An 18,301-nucleotide genomic window follows, 5' to 3' on the forward strand; every position below is an offset into this window, starting at 1 on the left:
ACTCTTGTGAGAATGACAGAAGATTGACAGGTGGTTTAAATGTTATCTAAAATGGTTCAGCTACTTCCCATCTCCCATCATTCTATTCACTTTCATAATCTACATTGAATTGTTTTTCTTCAACATAAGATATTAGATTTTAAACAATTTCAGAAAATTCTCAATGTTCATCTGCCCCAATTTTGCCTCTCCTCCTGGAATCCATAGTTATTGTTAATAAAGTTTCCTATTCTGACCTTCTTGTTTCAACTTGATCTTCCTATTTTCTATCTCTTGATTTATTGTATTCAAAATTTGAAGAACTTTTCTCTCCCATCACATGCCTCTGAGAAACACTCAAGCAGGATGGGAAGTAATTTTCACAGCTTTGAATTTCAGATAGCCGATTTTCTCTTCAGCTGCATCAAGTCTGCTGTTTAATCCTATTATTGAATTTTAAAAATAATGACTGTATTTTTCACTTCCAAAAGTTATATTTTTTCTTGATATCTGCCTTAAATATATCTTTAAAACACAATTAATTGTTCTTTTATATATTTATCATTCTTACTTTCAATTAAAATCTGGAAAGTTGTTGTTAGTTTATTGCTTTACTTCACTTCTAGTTTTTTTTTTCCCTCTCTGAGGATTTCTGTTCTTACTTGTAAGTTTATTTTGCATTTATAAAAGATGATATGTTGGGTGAAAGGTACACAGAAACTCTGTACAGTTTTGAAATATTTTTGGAGTTTAAAATGTTTCAAAATGAAAAATTATAATAAAGAAGGATGCTGCTACATTTTGTATTCCAGGAAATGAATTTAATACAGGAAATGAATGATTTATTGGCTGTAATATACAAGGTTATGAAGTTTTATTCATTTATACATTGAGTGGCTACTATGTGTACTGCTGAGTAAATAAAAATTTCCATAGAAAGCTTATAATGGAGGAGGGTAGAGATAAGTAAACAAGAAACTACAGTATAATCTTAAAAAGGACTTTGTCACAGAATAGATATGAAGTGATATTTAAACTGAAACCTGAATGACAAGTAGGAATGATAAAGCAGGGGAATCACCATGTGAAAAATTCTGGCAGTTAAGGAGAACCCAGGGCTCTCAAGGAATGAAGATAGTTCTGGATGGATGAACATACAGTTTAAGGAGGACTTGACCAGAAAGAGCTGGAATGATGTTTTCTTAACGCCTAACAGCTGAAAATCCCTTACCTCTATAAAACTTTTAAAACCAGGGATAAACTATTTTAAAAAGTTTTAAGTGTATCCTTAAGTTGGCAAGAAAGTAAGGCTAAAAATTATCAAAAATATTAATCTAGATATGGAAATTAAATAATCTAGATTTTAGGTTTACAGGGCACTTGAATACTGGAGGCAATGCTTAGGGTGGGCAGTTGGAGATATTTATTACTGGAGACCTCCATATAAGGCCAGAACCCTAAAAGATTGGCTCTTAAGTGAAAGGGTGAACTAAAAATATTTGAGTACATAGTCAGAAAACTTTCCTGCTTTGACTTTCAACTTCAGGCATGGTAAATTATTACTCCTGAGAGTTTATATCCACACTAGTCCTCATGCTGCCCACATACTCAAAACAAAACAAAAACCAAACCAATAATTTATTTTAAACTGACCCAACAATGGTCAATTCTCTTAGAATGTGCCACCATCTAAGGCCTGAAGAAAACTCCAATGTGAAATTTCATAACCAACATCTTATAATAAAAGTAAAAATCACACAAGGAAATAATACGTAACTAAGAGCTGGAAGGAACCCTACCAATACAGACTCACATAAAACCCAGAACACTAGAATTATCCAGCATAAATTACGAAATAAGTGAGTGATATATGCTTAAAGCAAAAAAGATCACATTAAAGATCTGAATCGGGAATAAGAGATCATAAAATGACAGAAAATTTAGAAAATAGATTGTTAGAAGTAAAAAATATAATAAATGAGAATAAAATACAAATGGACAGGTTAAATAGAAGATATATCTGAAGACAGAACTGGTAATTTAGAAGAAAAAAATAAATACAGAAGACAAAAATAAATACAGACATACAAAGAATGGCAAATAGCCAGGCGTGGGGATGCACACCTGTAATCCCAGCAGCTTGGGTGGCTGAGGAAGGAAGATCATCGGTTCAAAGCCAACCTCAGCAAAAGTGAGGCACTAAGCAACTCAGTGAGACCCTGTCTCTAAATAAAATACAAAATAGGGCTGGGGATGTGGCTCAGTGGTTGAGTGCCAGAGTTCAATCCCTGGTACCACCTAACCGCCCCCCCACGGCCAAAAAAAAAAAAAAAGATGGCAAATTAGAATAGTTTCTAAAATATGAAAGATTAGTGAAGAAGTCTAATGTACACAAAATCAGAGTATTTATTGGTTTAAAGAACATAAGATTAAAAAAATATTTTAAGAGTAAGTCCAGATAATGAGAGAACATAATCCTGAGCATATTTTAAAGTCAATTTAAAGAATTTGAACTTTACTCTAAGAGAATGGGAAAGCTGTATCAAGAATGATCAAGTATTTTAATCAGAAGGGAAAACACGCAGATTTCCATTTATAAAGTTGAGTTAGCTGCATTTGGGTGGGTGGAGGAAAGCAGAGGGGAGGTAATTGGTTTAGGGAGGAGACCAATAGATTAATCACTAAGATCTAGGATTAGATGGATTTTAGAGATATTTACAACTGGAGTCACTTGGTAACTAGTCAGATGAAAGGGTGAGGGATTTGTGCACCAACTTTACCTTCTCTGTTAAGTTTTGCTTGTTTTAAGCAGTTTCTTACTTCCACCTCTAAGTTCTTTCAATGTCTCTTTTTGTATTTATCTCGCTATGTTGAAATGTTTGTGATTCCCTTTGCCACCATGAGCTCCTTGAAGACAGAGACTTTGTCTTATTAATTTTTGAAGGTTTATCTTTTTCATCTTATTCAAAACATAGCACAGAGTCTGGCAAGGATTCAGCGAGACCTGTCTTCTCATCTGTGTCTCAATATCTGTACTTTTGCAAAAGAAGGGTGAGTTCACAAAACAGGCAGGGTCCAAATGATAGAAGAGTGCCACACATGGAGGTAGGATTTCATCCTGGGGTCCACAGGAGCCTCAGAACCAAGTCGGCCATGGTTCTATATATAGGTTTTAAAAATTATTAATTATTATTATCATTATTTTATGGTACTGGGAATTGAAACCAGGTGTATTCTACCATAATCAACACTTTTTGTTTCTTATTCTGAGACAGAGTCTTGCTAAGGTGCCCAGGATGGCCTCCAACTTTCAATCCTCTTGCCTCAGTCTCCCAGATTGCTGGGATTATAAGCATGTAACACCATGCCTGGCTAGATTTGTGTATTTTTAAAGCAACCAGAGGAACAATTTGAATGGGAGAGAGACTAGGTAGGAGTTATAATAGCAAGGAAAGATAATGAAAGATTGAATCAGTAGCTAGGGTAATCAAGAACTATTTAGAAGGTGAGATTTCAAGGCTTGACTTAATATTGAAAATAAAGGAGAAGAATGTATTGGGGATGAATCATACTCCTACCTTGGACAACTTTAGGTATTATGTTGGTTTCTATGGCGTCTGTAGGCATGAATCACTGTGAATCCTGAAAATCACCATGAAACTGTCTCAACCACCATCTGGTTGCAAAAAATTGTAGATTCCAGAATTCCAAAGAGGAATATAAATGACCACAGATTTAATTTTTCTGCCTTTTATGAACATAGGTATATTTATACCTTGCCATAATATAAAGCTTCTCTTTCTGGATCTTCCAATTTCCAAATATTTCCCTGGCCCTTTCCTCAGCATGCTGGAGATTTTAAGCTCTACACATACCCAATACTTACTTCAACTTCCTGGCAGAAGGTAGCATTGGGACCATACTGGAGCTGGCATTGGTGATGGACATCATAGATCACGCCAGGGGCAATGACCTTGGACTTTAAGCCTTTCTTTTTGGGAATGTCATCAAGACAGAATCCCCAGCCTCGGCTGCAAACAAGTTAAATGAGAGAAATGAGAGCAAATGGTTCATGTATTCCCTTCTGCGTTTCATTCAATAAAAACTTCCATTCTTCTAGTTCACTCTTTGTCCTTCAAGACAACTCTATTTTTACATGCCAGAGAACCCTCTGAACCTAAGAAGGGACATAGTAAAAGGAAATGCAAATCATATCCCATACCATGTTTAGGAAATAAAAGAAGTGGGAAAATTGGAAAACCATCATCTTACCCCCTAGAGGGTTTGGCTAAACACTCCTGGTCCTGATTGTTCCTGCCAGTTCCCCAAACTTAATTCTCAGTCCTATCACAAAAAGCCAACTTGGGGCAGGAGCAGCCAGGGAGCGCAGGATGCAGGGCAGAGCTCTAAATCAGCTCTAAATCAGCAGACATGGACTCCATCCCTGTGGTGCTGCCCTGACACTGTGGTCTGGGGATGGAAACAAATGTTTCTCTGGAAGCAGCTCCTCTGTGGAAAATTCAATGCACCCCCCACCTTAAAGAAACCCAAGTGAGGCTGACATAAGATGTACTGCCACTTACTCCAAGAAGCGGGTGATATACTCCTTGCTGCACTTGGACCACGTCAGTGGAGTGGGATCGTACTGGAGCTGGTGGGACATGATGTACGGGTGCCTGCCCACGGGCTCACAGTCATTTTCTTTCCCATCATGCTGGATGCCAAAGCTGGCACAAAGCACAAGAATATCAAGAGAGCAGGAATTAAACAGGGAGAAAAAATCACGGTTTGTCCAAGGTGATAATAACCCAGAGAGATACTTTTATATAGGAGGAGCTGTTGAAAAGTCAGACTTTAAAGTCGGAGAGGCATAGCTAATTTTGAATTCACAAGAGCAGGAAATGTTGTATGAATGGCTTTACCTCAAATATACAGTTGTGAGAGCCATGTGGCTAGTTCAAAAACTGTTCTTCAGTGGAAACAGTTTGTTTTTCAATGTCTCAAGTCTTTTAATTTCCTTCTGGAATTCTATTTTCAGTTTTGGAAATTCACTTTAGGAACCAACAAAGGTAGCATGATGCTTCAGAATCAGATGGCTAATATCATATAGGGCCGTCACAAATGTCCATTTTTAAATTTCCTCTCAAAATAAATGAAAGCATTCACCTACGCATAGTTAGGTGAGTTAGTTTGCTTTCTATTTAGCTTTATGTATAATCAGTGATGAAACAAACAAGTTTCCAAGAAACAGTGAGGTATCTTTGTTAGTAAATCACAACGAGGATCTTCTTAGGATATTAGTTCATTGCATTTTCCTTCTCTGGGTTGTTCTAGACCATTTCATTGATTTTTCCAGTTTTTTATTTCTCAGTTTGGTCCAGAGCTAATTACAAGTATATAGCCAAAAAAAAAAAAAAAAAAAGAGCTAACTACTCAGAAGCATCTTTTGCTACATCTTCTCAGAAAGCTCCTAAAGTCTTTAGTCCATTTGGGGGGGTCTTACTAAAGCATTTTTTCTATTGTTCAAAATCAAGCTCATGAATCTTCTTTCAACTTTTTCTTAGTCAAAACTCTAAACATTTCTGTTTTCCTACCTTCCTTTCCTTTCCCTTCCCATTGTCTGTTTTTGCCATATATATATATATATATTTTTTTTTTTAGGTCATCTGCACATGGCCCAATACCATTTTTTAAAATTAACTTTTTAAATTGAGCTGCTACAAACATTAATGTGGCTGTGTCCCTGTAGTATGCTAATTATAAGTCCTTTGGGTATAGACTGAGGAGTGGGATAGCTGGGTCAAATGGTGGTTGCACCAATTTCAGTTCCATCAGCATTGAATCAGTGCACATTTTCCTCCTACATCCTCAGTAACACTTATGGTTGCTTAAATTCTTGATAACATTCTGACTGGAGTAAGATGAAATCTTTGAGTAGTTTTGATTTGCATTTCTTTAATTGCTGGAGATGTTGAACATTTTCTCATATATTTGTTGATCAATTGTGTATCTTCTGTGAAGTGTCTGCTTATTTTCTTAGCCCATTTATTGATTGGGTTTTTTTGTTTGTTTGTTTGTTTGTTTTTTAGTGTAAAGGTTTTTGAGTTCTTTATATATCCTGAAGATTAGTGCTCTATCTGATGTGCATGTGGTAAAGATTTTCTCCCATTCTGTTGGCTCTCTCTTCACATTATTAATAAACTGTGGAAATAACCTAGATGCCTTTCAATAGATGAATGTATAAAGGAACTATGGCATATATACATAATGGAATATCACTCAGCCTTAAAGAAGAATGAAATCATGACATTTACAGGTGAATGGACAGAGTTAGAGAAAATCATGCCAAGCGAAGTAAACAGTCCCCCCCCCCAAAAAAAAAAGGCCAAATGTTTTCTCTGATAAGTGGATGTTGATCCATAATGAGGGTGGGAATGGAGAAACTTTGGATTGAGCAGAAGGGGGAGGGGTGTGTGTGCCAGGGAGTGGGGGTGGATGGTGGAATGAGATATACATTATTACCCTATGTACAGGTATGATTGCACAAATGGTGTGACTCTATATCATGTACAACCAGAGAAATAAAAAGTTATGCTCCATTTGTGTAAAAAAATAAATAAATAAGGTAAATATAGAAAAAATCACTTTTAAAAAATTTTAGAATAACTGCAAGCTCAGATGAAATTATGAGAAATAATACAGAAATAATCATGTATGTTTTCCCTACCTCCCCCTTAAGTAACAGTTTGCAAATCTATAGTACAATAACACAATTATGATATTGATCTTGGTACAATCAAGAAACCAAACATTTTCCTCACTGCATGATTTCTCATGCTGTACTTCATAGCTGTATGTACTCTCTCCCCTCCCTCAAATTCCACTGTTTTATTTTCTTTTTGGGAGGGGTACTGAAGATTGAACTCTGGGGCACTCAACCATTGAGCCACGTCCCCAGCCCTTTTGTATTTTATTAGAGGCAGGGTCTCACTGAGTTGCTTAGTACCTCTCCTTTGCTGAGGCTAGGTTTGAACTCGTGATCCTCCTGCCTCAGCCTTCCCAGCCGCTGGGATGACAGGCATGCGCCACGGCACCTAGCCCCAGTGTTTTCTATTTCTATAATTTTCTTGTTTCTATAATGCTTTATAAATGGAATCATACAGTAGGTCAACTTTGGAGATGGTCTTTTTTTCACTAAGCATCATTCTTTGGAAGGTTTCAAGGCTATGGCATGTATTAGTAGTTCCTTCCTTTCTCTCGATGACTGGTGTCCCATGATGTGGATCCATCCTGGTTTCCTCAGCCATTTAGCCTGATGGGTTGAAACATCCTGGGTTGTTTCCTGGTTCGGGCTATTATGATCAAGCTTCCATAAACATTCATGTATAAATTATGATATGAAAATATATCTTCATTTCTCTGAGATAAAACACAGGAGTATAATTGCTGGGTCATGTTGTAATTGTGGGTTTAGTTTTAGAAAAGCTACTGAATTGTTTTCCATGGTGCTTGTACGATTCTATATTCTCTCCAGCAATGGAGAGTTTATTTGCATCCTTGATAGCATTTGGTGTCATAACTGATTTTTATTTCAGTCATTTTTTCTCTTTTTAGTACTGATAACATTATAATTATACTTAACAGTGGGATTTGTTATACCTCATTATTTTAGTCATTCTTGTAGGTGTGTAGTGCTATATAATTGTGGTTTTAATTTGTATTTCCCTGATAGCTAGTGATTTTAAACATTGTTTCATGTACTAAATATATTTGTACATTCTTTTGGTGAGATACTTATTCATGTCTTTTGCACATTTTCTAATTATTTGTTTTTTACAGTTGAGTTTTGAAAGTTTTTCATATAGATACTAGTTCTTCATTAAATGTATGAAATATATTTTCCTAAGGTTGCCATAAAAATTACCATAAACTTGGTGGCTTAAAATAACAGGATTTCATTCTACAGCTCTACAAGCCTACAAAGTCCAAAATCAAATTTTGAGTGATTGTAAAAAGTATTATATTTAAAAAAATATTTTGGGGGGGCCTTTATTGGCTCTTTTTAGTTATACATAACAATAGTATTTATTTTGACATAATTATAAAAGCGTGAAATATAATTTTTTCTAATTCAGTCCCATTTCAGTGTCCATCTATTCATTGCTAGAATACAGAATTACAAATGATTTTATGTGTTTATATTGCATCCTGTGAGCTTGGTGAACTTTCTTCTTCTTCTTCTTCTTCTTCTTTTTTTTTTTTTTTTTTTTTTTGTGTGTGTGTGTGTGTGTGTATGTTTTCGCTGGAGTTCTCCACACATAAGGGATACTTTTATTACTTCCTTTCTGATATGTATGCCTCTTGTTTCATTTTCTTGTCTAATTGCACTGGCTGACACTTTTAGTACTACTTTGAATAAGAAGTGATGAGAATGGTATACTTGCCTTGTTTCTGATCCAGGGAATATATTCAGTCTCTCACTATCAAGTATCAAGTTAGCTGTCAATCTTTTGGAAATATTCCTTATCAAATTAAGAAAGTTTCTTTTTATTTCTGAGAGTTTTTAAAATAATAACAAATGGATGCTGAGTTTTGTCAAATGCTTTTTCTACATCAATTGATGTGATCATGTCATTTTTTTTAATACTCTGACTATATGTTTAAAAGTCATTGGAATGGTTTAATGTAAAAACAAAGACCATTAAAAAATAACATCATTAAGATAAGGGTTCAGAACTGAAATCACAAAATCAGAAGGAAGGAGGAGGGATCTCCTCCTTGGCTCAGAAAACCTAAAACCAAAGAAAGTGCTGGCCATTGAACACAAAAACAAACTCTAAACTCTCTGAATTGCATTATTGAGAAATGAATATTTCTTCTTTAGCCTGTTACTATGGTGCATTACGCTGATTGATTTTCAAATACTGAACCAGCCTGTACCCTTGAAATAAATCTCACTTGGTCATTGTGTATCTTTTTTTAATGTACATTGTGGAATTCTATTTGCTAATATATTAAAATTTTTTGCATTAATACTCATGCAGGATATTATTTTTTAGTTTTTTCCTCAGTACTGTGTTTTTGTCTGATATTGGTATCAGGGTAATACTAGTTTCATAAAATGAATTCAAAATTGTTCCTTCCTCTTTTCCTTTGCTAGGTTTATGATCCTTACTTGACGACAGGTCTTTTCTTTCACCATTTGAAAGATATTGTGCCACCTCCTCTGGGCCTCCATGGTCTCTGCTAGGGAATCTATCTTTATTCAAGGTGTGTTCTTCCTACAGATGCAAAGAGACAATTCCCTCTGCTTTTAAGATTTCCTGTCTTCAGACTTTAAAGTTTAATTATGACTGATCTCCGTATGAATTTTCTTTAGCTTTAACCCCCTTTGGGGCTTCTCCCAGCTTTATAAATCTGTAGGTACTTATGGGCTTCCTATGATGCCTCATTAAATCTGGGGAGTTTTTAGCCATTTGCATCTTAAGTACTTTTTCGATCCCATTCTTGCTCCTTTCCTTCTGATGACCCAAATGTAAGACATTTTGTTATAATCTCATGTGTTTCTAAAATTCTGCTTTGACTTTTAACTTCTGGCAGTCTTTTTTCTCTTTGTTCCAATCACATAATTTTTATTTCTTTGTTTTCCAGTTCACTGATTCTTTTCTTTGTGCCCTCCATTCTGCTTTTTGAGAACATTCACTGAGATTTTTATTTTGATTTTCATGTTTTTTCAGTTCCACAAATTCCATTTGATTCTTCTTTATGTCTTTTACATTGGAATTACAAGTTCAGGTTTTCCACAAAACCTCTGATACCTGTGTTGTTAGGGGTGCCACAGCTGACTTGTGCTACCGGTTGGAGTGAGTGGCATTTCTGACTTCTCACATTGTCTGCACTGGCACAAAAGGTTGGAGTGCTCATAACTGCCCTGCAAAGATGAAAGTCCTTGTGCCTTATGTAACTTTTTAAATGCCCAAGTGGCAGTGCTGGGTGATTTGTTACAGACTGGCATGGATGGAAGTCTCAGCTCCACATTCAGACTTTGCTAGCATGCAGAGGCGTGAGCCTACAGAGCTGTTTTGGTTTTGTTCTGATTTCTTTTTCTTATGCTGTTTGGCTGAAGTAGAAGAGTTACTGTCTAAAAGTTGAAAACAAAGTTTTAAATAAGCTAAGATCTTCCCCCACAGAAACCTTTGATACTTGGTCTATCCAGAATCCTCATTATGCCTTCAATCAAACATTTGGAAATCTGCCTCCAAGAGATTCGTAAAATCAAATTCACACATTTATATTTTGCAACAACTCTGGTATCCTGTTAACTGGAGTTCACTTAATGTTCTTTTCAAGTTGTTTCAATGTCTTATTTATTCAGCGTTCTCCTTTTTATACACGTAAGTCAAATGACGCTAACAATAGTCACACTAGAATCTATTTCATAAGTTGGTTGGGAAGACTCAATGACACAATGACAAGCACAGTGGCATGCAGGAAGGACACAAAAAACGTTAGGCTTATGACTTTTTCGTGTTATTAATATTACCATGTCCTAAGAACTAATCAGAATTTATTCCTGAATTAAACAACTGAGTTAATTCAGGAGTGACTGCTCTCCTTGCCTCTCCTCACCCCATTCTGAGTCAGAGAACTGTGGTGGTCGTGTTGATGTATGTGGGTAGAAGTGGTCAGGGCAGAGAAGGCACTGGAGGTTGTGAACTGTGCTCTTTTTGCACTTCACAGATGGAGAAGTGGAGGTCTAGGAGGATGAGCCTCAAGCCACAGAACAGTTCCCATCTCCCAACAGTTAAAGGTAATTTTCATTCCCTCTGCTGATACTGATGCACGAACATGGCAAGGCAGTGTCAACTCGCTCGGCCCTTTACCTGTGTCCAAGCTCATGAGCAATGGTGAAGGCCAGAGGGAGTCCAGAGTCTTCATTGATGTTACAACTGCGGTGAGGCTGACACATTCCTGACAAGTGGGACAGACCCAGGGTCTCACAGGGGCGATTGACACCAGCACAGATGTCTTTTCTGAAAGCAGATGACAGAGATGTTTTAGGGACCCAAAGAAATATCTAGAAGAAACCTCCTTCCTGGAAACACGATTAGGTGTAAACTGACACCAATATAGGCTGTAAAACATGCTTAAAATTGTGAAAGCCCATGTGGATGAAGGGGATAATTTTGAATTCACTTTATTCTGATTTTACCTCTTAATTATAGTACTTCCCTAACACTTAAAAACTGTGGGAAGATGTGTTAAATATTTATTTTGAGTTGATTTTGCTCTTGATATCAGGAGGCCAAATTAAATGATTTGGCCAATAAGAGAAGATTTTATTGAAAATTAAAGTTAATTTGAACTTTTAACTAGGGAAGGGGCAATCAGAAGTGACTGGGGTTTTCCCAATAATGAAACTTCTTTTTAGTCTTCCAGAGTTCTCTGCTCACAACTCATCAGGGAAATTGCAAATCAAAACAACATTGAGATTTCATCTCACTCTAGTCAGAATGGCAATTATCAAGAATACAAATAATAAATAACAAATGCTGATGAGGATGTGGGGAAAAAGGTAGACTCACACATTGTTGGTGGGACTGAAAATTAGTATAATCACTTTGGAAAGCAGTTATGGAAAGTCCTCAAAGACTAAGAATGAAACCACCACTAACCCAGCTATTTGACTCCTTAATATTTATCCAAAAGAACTAAAATCAGCATACTCTAGGGACACAGCCACATCAATGTTTATAGCCGCACAAGTCACAGTAGCCAAGCAGCAAACACAATCATGGCATCTGTCGATCTAAGAACAGAACTGGAGAACATGGTGATATGTGAAATAAGCCAGACTCAGAAAGTTAAGGGTTGAATATTCTCTCAAATGCAGAAGCTAGAGCAAAATAAGGGGGAAATGGGGAGACCCTGTGAAATTAGAGGGCAGATCAATGCAGTAGAGGAAGGGGATTAAGGGGGAATGAGGAGAGATAGGAAAAGAAGGGAACGGAAATGAAATTGACCAGATTATGTTATGTCCATTTATAAATCTGCCACAGTGAACTCCACCTTTGTGTACACCTGTAAAGCATCAACTTAGAGAAACAGTGGAGTGGATGAATGAAGGCAGGATGGTGAAGTAGAGTGCAGGGAGAGGGAGGGAGTGCCGGGGAATGAGGTGGACCGAATTTCATTCCATGCATATATGATGTGTTGGGATGGACCCCACTGTTAGGTGTACCTATGGGACACTAATGGAAACAGTTTAAAATACCTCATTGAAGGACTTCTTTTATTTATGAAAATGTTTATTGTTTCTATCATATAAAAATTAAATCAATCGTCTAGCCCCTGCACACTCTCAATACTTCGCACAAGAGGGAGTGCACGCCCCCCCACCTCCCATCACACACACAAACTCTCTCCAATCTTGCTGCTTCTTGTAACCAGTAATTCACTATTTACTGACCCTGGAAAAAGAGAGGAAAGGTTCCTAGAACCTCATTAAAAAATAGTTACAACTTTTAAATATAAAAAATGTGCTCTCATTCTATCACGGATTATTTCAATCACTGACAAGAGTTTTGGAAGAGTGATTAATTGGGCATTTGAGTTTCTTCAGTATAAGAAGAACTCTTGGCCAATACTTCTTGACTAGCATGAATACCAATGAAGTCCTGAGCTTTAGATAATTAAGTCCTGCTCTCAATGGCAGCAGCTTCTGGGTGGCTCATTGAGCTATGTCATACAACCCAATCATTTAAATATTTCTATAGGAGAAACAATTGAAAATGCTCCTATCTCTTCTGCAGGATGCACTTGTTACTATTTCATTCAAAAAGTGCAGGTCTGCAGGGAGTTTCTAGGGAAGATGCATGGCCCTCAGTTCTACTCCACTGACCTTCTCAGGTTGATAGGGCAAGAGGTCGTGTCCACTAGGTAATTGTTTATGGAGAGCCTGCTAAGTGTTTAGCTTTAAAGGGTGGGGGGAGAAGGTAATAAAACATTGTAGGAATATGGTTCTTTCAGGTAAGGGGCTTCAGCCTCCACAAGGAGATTAGCTCAACCTCCACTGTGCACTAGGGACAATATATAAGAGAAAATATGCCTTGGAATCCCACCACTAGCTGCCAGTGCAAACACATGGACTATGTTCCTAGCCAAATCCACCTTCTCTTGAATACAGCTCTTTAGAGAACTCTGTTAATGTGGATCACAGACTAGACTGTACTGGCAAAGCTCAGTCTCATATCTCCTTTTCTCTCTGATCCCACTAATTTTTTCAGGCCAACGGTTTTCAAAATGGTTTGGGTGGGGCAGGGAGGTGATTTTGCTTTTCGTCCCTTCCAAAAGGATGTTTGTCAACATCTGGAGACAGTTTGGGTTGTCACAACTTGTATGAGGATGCTATTGGTATCTCATGAGCAGAGGTCAGAGATGCTGCTAAATATACCACACCATAGAAGACAACAACCCACAAAACAGAATTATCCAGCCCAAAATGCCAATATTACTGGGTTTTATTTTAGAACTTAAAAGTCTTTCCACTTCTAAGAAGGCCCTGGGAATGGGTTGTCCTGTGAAGGACAGGCTTCCTTCGAATACTTGGCTCTGTCATCATGCAGAGCAAAGAATGTCTACAGGAGATGAAAATCAGTCCCTATACTCTCCAAACACCTGCCTTACTCTGATCAGAAACTCAAACCATCAGAATCACTTTTTCAAGTGAAATTATGAAAACCTGGTTAAATGCAAATATGTTCCCAGGGAAATCTTTAGCATAAACCTGTAATAGTAGGTTCATTGGGTTCTGTGACACCTTGGGTTGATCAGTAGTTCTCCCGGAAAATAGGTTGGTGTGGATGTGGAATGTAGCACAGGGGCTCTGGTTCTCTATGGCTGAAGGGCAGGGCCCAGAGGCTTTTTCTACTGTATATTTTTGATTTATGAATGCCTCTGAATCTGCATAGGGTGCCCAGAAAACTAATTTATCCCTTTGAAAATGTCAACTCTTCTATAGTGCCTGGCACACAGTACTGCTAATCCACTGACCTTCTCAGGTTGATATGGCAAGAGGTCGTGTCCACTAAGTAATTGTTTATGGAGAGCCTACTAACTGTCTAGCTTTAAAGCCGGGGTGGGGGGGGGGTGGGGGCGGGCAGTTCAATACATTTATTAGCTCAATAAATGGTTTAGGCATAAATAAGAAAACAGACTTCAAAGGACCTGGGCTGACCAGGAAAATTCTCTGGCTTTTCACAGTTATGAGTCCTGGAAGACTTGATGGTTTTTATTAGTATCGCAAGGTCTATGTGTGATCAGAACAGAACCATATTGTTATGGGCATAAAAGGGAGAAAGGTATAACCAAAACACTCTGCCTACTCAATGGAGCACCTGTTCCTTATATTATCAACAACAGTTAGTGTGTGTTTGCTTTGTGCTTTAAAAAAGAAAATAGATTTCTGTAGAAAAAGTTGCATTTTATTAATTGGAGAATTTTTTAAACATAAAAATAAAGAATTGGAAATCCCACTGATTTAAAGTTACAGAAGTCTTTAAAACTTTTTATTGATGCATTGCAATTATATGTCACAGTGGGATTCATCATGACATATTTATATAGGCACATAATGTAATTTGATCATTTTCTTCCCCAGTACCTCCCCTTTCTCCTTCACCTTCCTTCCCCTGAAACTCTTCTTTAATTCTACTGGTCTCCCTTCTATTTCCAGGAGATCCCTTTTCCCTCTTTTTTTCTTTCTACTTTCCACATGTAAGAGAAAACATACAACCCTTGACTTTCTGAGTTTGGGTTATTTCACTTAACATGATGTTCTTTAGTTCAATCCATTTTCTTGAAATTGATATAATTTCATTCTTCTTTATAGCTGAATAAAACTCTACTGCATATTTATACCACATTCTATTTATCCATTTGTTTGTTGACGGACACCTAGGCTGGTTCTGCAGCTTGGTTATTGTATTCCTACCATGTGCTGATTTTAATATTTTGGATAAATACTGAGCAGTGGTGTAGCTGGGTCATATGAATGGGAGTTACAGGAGTCTTTTATGAGGCTCTGGAAACAAACTTCTTGATTGTATTTAGAGCTGGATGAAGCAGCCAGTTTAAAGAGGAAATCTTCATTGTGCTACAGTTTATCATCAAGGAGGGCTCTGTCATATTAGCCAAGGATGATGGGGTCAGGAGCTGCCTAGGCCACTGATGAACAAAAGTAGCAAAGAACAGTGAGAATCTCATAAACAGAGTAATTGGCAAGCCTTTCTGCTACCAGCTCCACGAAACTTGCTGCGCCCACATTCCTCATAGTCTCTGGCATACCTGGTAATAAGGACAGCCACATCATGATGGACAGGATTGAGGTCACTCTTGGGATTGATGCTCTTCTGCCACTTGCAGAAGCTGGACAGTGTTTTCTCTGCATGGTGGATTATTTTCAGTCCTTGCTGGAAAAAGAAGAGGAAGAGATCAATATGGGTGAGCTCACTGTGGTCAGGGCTCAGTGCATTAAGCATTAGGCTCCAGAAGATGAGATGAGCTCAGGCTGGGTGCATCAGACATTTAGCAGAGGAATCTGGCAGAGGCCAGCTTACTCTTGTGGGCTAACTGTGCTCTAAACACTATTGTGCTCATGACTTCTACTAAAACTGCCTGAAAGGGGGAACTCCAGGAGAGAAATTATCACCAGGTCAAGCAGCCCTTGAAGAGAAATTAAATACATATTATCAAAGACCAACAATCATTTAAAGTTCTATTTTGAGTGGCTCTCTGAATCCTTAACCAATACAATTCAAAAGAAGCACTTACATTTCTAATGGAAAATGAATAGATTTTTTTTTTTTTAAAAAAAGCTTCCTTATATCATAAGGTTTCCTTCAAAGCTGGGGCTGTACTGGGTTTTCTTGTCTATGGTTTCCATCTTAGTTTGACATCTGTGAGTGGAGGACAGATGTAATATAATTTTTCTAGGCTCTGACCCATTAGAATAATTGGTCATCTGACAGCAATTAGGATGCTGTAGTTGATGCCCTCAGTCTGCACTTACAAGGGCTTCTGAGGTCCAGCACAATCCCTGAGTCATACATTTGGCCCTCAGCTTCTAATGGGGATGGGAAGAGGATTGATACAAATTAACTGGATAAGAATGTGTCAAAGCAGGGAGAAGAAAAAAACAACATAATCAGATGTATAAAGACTTCAGTTAAATATGAGTGTTGTCTAAAGGAAGAATTACTTTCCCTTCCTGCACTTCTTTGAGGCTTTTACATTAATTTATTGAAGGGCATGACTCTAGTTTATGTACAACCAGAGAAATGAAAAATTGTGCTCCATTTGTGTACTATGAATTGAAATGCATGCTGCTGTCATGTATAACAAATTAGAACAAATTAATTAATTAATTAATTAATTAAAAAAGGCTTCTACATAAACTGTTCCTGTTTCAGGCGGATTCTCCTGGGAGGCTGACGATCTTCATTGGCCCACTCTCAGCTGGGACTATTACTATGTGCTCAGGCCAAGAGTTTCAGGAGAGTCTCTGCATCTGCTTGCTCCTCTACTATTCTATATTTTGCTGAGGTCTGCACCCAAATAAAATAAAACCTGAGGGGCTTCAGTTGCCTGTTAGAGCCTCTCCCATGTTTATCTACTCATGCTACTTAACGACCACAGACCACCTTCGTTTTATGAAAACATAGGCAGTGGCTCATTGTGCATGAAAACTCACCATATAGCTTAGCATAAGAATTTTAAATGAAAAAACAAACTGTCAATTATCTGCATCGCCAGCCACATGATCCAGCAGAATGAGGTATGGAGGAGAAGGGGGAGGAGTTCCAGGGGACCAGCTGAACATGGGGGAGCCAGCCTCCAAATCAACCAGCCAGGCTGTAGGAGACCTGTGACCTTCCCTAGATGGGAACAGACAGATTGTCTCCACCTACCATAAAGGACTAACAAGGTGTCATAAATCTGAATGGCAAGAAAGAAGAAGGAAGTGAAAGCCGAGAGAGACAGAGAGAGAGAGAGAGAGAGAGAGAGAGAGAGAGAGAGAGAGGGGGGGGGGGGAGAAGGGGAAAGGAAGGAAACATTTCTTGATTATTTACTATATGCTAGATACTTTCATATGTTATCTCATTAAATTTAATCACATCTACCCTGCATTATTTAGCATTATTATGTAATTTTATAAAAAGGGAACATTAAACTTCAGGGGTATGAGGAATTACCTCAAGGTCATTCAGCTCAGATTTTCAATTAAAAATATGAGAACAAAGGTTCCTAGATGAAGCCTGTGGTTGTAGTTGGTCACTGGCTTCACTGGGATGGTAAACCCCCTCAGACAGGAAGGCAGGGCATCATATAAAACATCAGCGATGATCAGGCATCTTTAAGGTCTGTTTTTAACCCTACAATTCTTTCTTTGGTGGAGGGAGGGATCTCTGAGAGAACACTCATTAATTTGAAAAATATTATTACCATTTACAATTGTTCCATAGCAATGAAATACTTTTATAAAACTAACAAAACAGGTACAGAATCTGTATCCTGAAAATTACAAAATGCCATTAAAAGAAAATAAAGACCTAAATAAATAGACAGATTAAAGATTCAACTCAGTAAAGATGTTCATGGGTTAATAGATTCAACTGATGACAGATGGGAATAGAAAAGATAGTAGAGTGAATTGGACATGACTTTCCTGTGTTCATATATGAATACACAACCAGTGTAACTCCACATCATGTACAACCACAAGAATGGCAAGTTATACTCCATGTATGTGCAATATGTCAAAATACATTCGACTGTCATGTATAACTAAAAATAAAAAAATTAAAAATGATGAAAATGAAAAGCATCAGCAAATGTAGAAAAGAAATTGCAAGCTGTGGGTGGGAGTGTAATTTGGTTCTAACATTATTAAGAACAGCATGGTAGTTTCTCGAGAAATTAAAAATAGAACTATCTTATGATCCAGCCATCCTGCTACTGAGTAAGTATCCATGGGAAATGAAATTGGTATGATGAAAAGACATCTGCATCCCTAGGTTCACTGAAGCATTATTCATAATAGCCAGACACGGAATCAGCCTAATCATCTACTAACAGAGGAAAGGAGAAGGAAGTGTGGGATATATGCATAATGGAATACTAGTCAGTCTCATGAAAGAAGGAAGTTCTGTTACTTGCAACAACATGGATGGACCTGGATGACTTCACGTGAGATAAAATGATCCTCGCTCAGAAGGACAAATAACATGGGATCTCATGTATGTAGAACTCAGAAGCAGAGAGC

The 18,301-nt window shown here is 37.5% G+C and overlaps 1 protein-coding gene across 3 annotated transcripts in view; it reads right to left on the bottom strand.

Annotated features, from left to right (window-relative positions):
- Adamts12 (ADAM metallopeptidase with thrombospondin type 1 motif 12) overlaps positions 1 to 18,301 on the bottom strand; it is a 306,637-nt gene that overhangs the window by 104,380 nt on the left and 183,956 nt on the right. For all 3 annotated transcript variants that reach the window (XM_076857360.2, XM_076857358.2, XM_076857359.2), the window contains 4 exons: positions 15,325 to 15,449; positions 10,863 to 11,012; positions 4,563 to 4,706; positions 3,866 to 4,010 (listed from right to left, as the gene is read on the bottom strand). In XM_076857360.2, the coding sequence (XP_076713475.2) occupies positions 3,866 to 4,010; positions 4,563 to 4,706; positions 10,863 to 11,012; positions 15,325 to 15,449 (564 nt within the window). The remainder of the gene's footprint in view (positions 1 to 3,865; positions 4,011 to 4,562; positions 4,707 to 10,862; positions 11,013 to 15,324; positions 15,450 to 18,301) is intronic.

This window comes from Callospermophilus lateralis, chromosome 5 (assembly GCF_048772815.1).
Source record: "Callospermophilus lateralis isolate mCalLat2 chromosome 5, mCalLat2.hap1, whole genome shotgun sequence".
Taxonomy (NCBI): Eukaryota; Metazoa; Chordata; class Mammalia; order Rodentia; family Sciuridae; genus Callospermophilus; species Callospermophilus lateralis.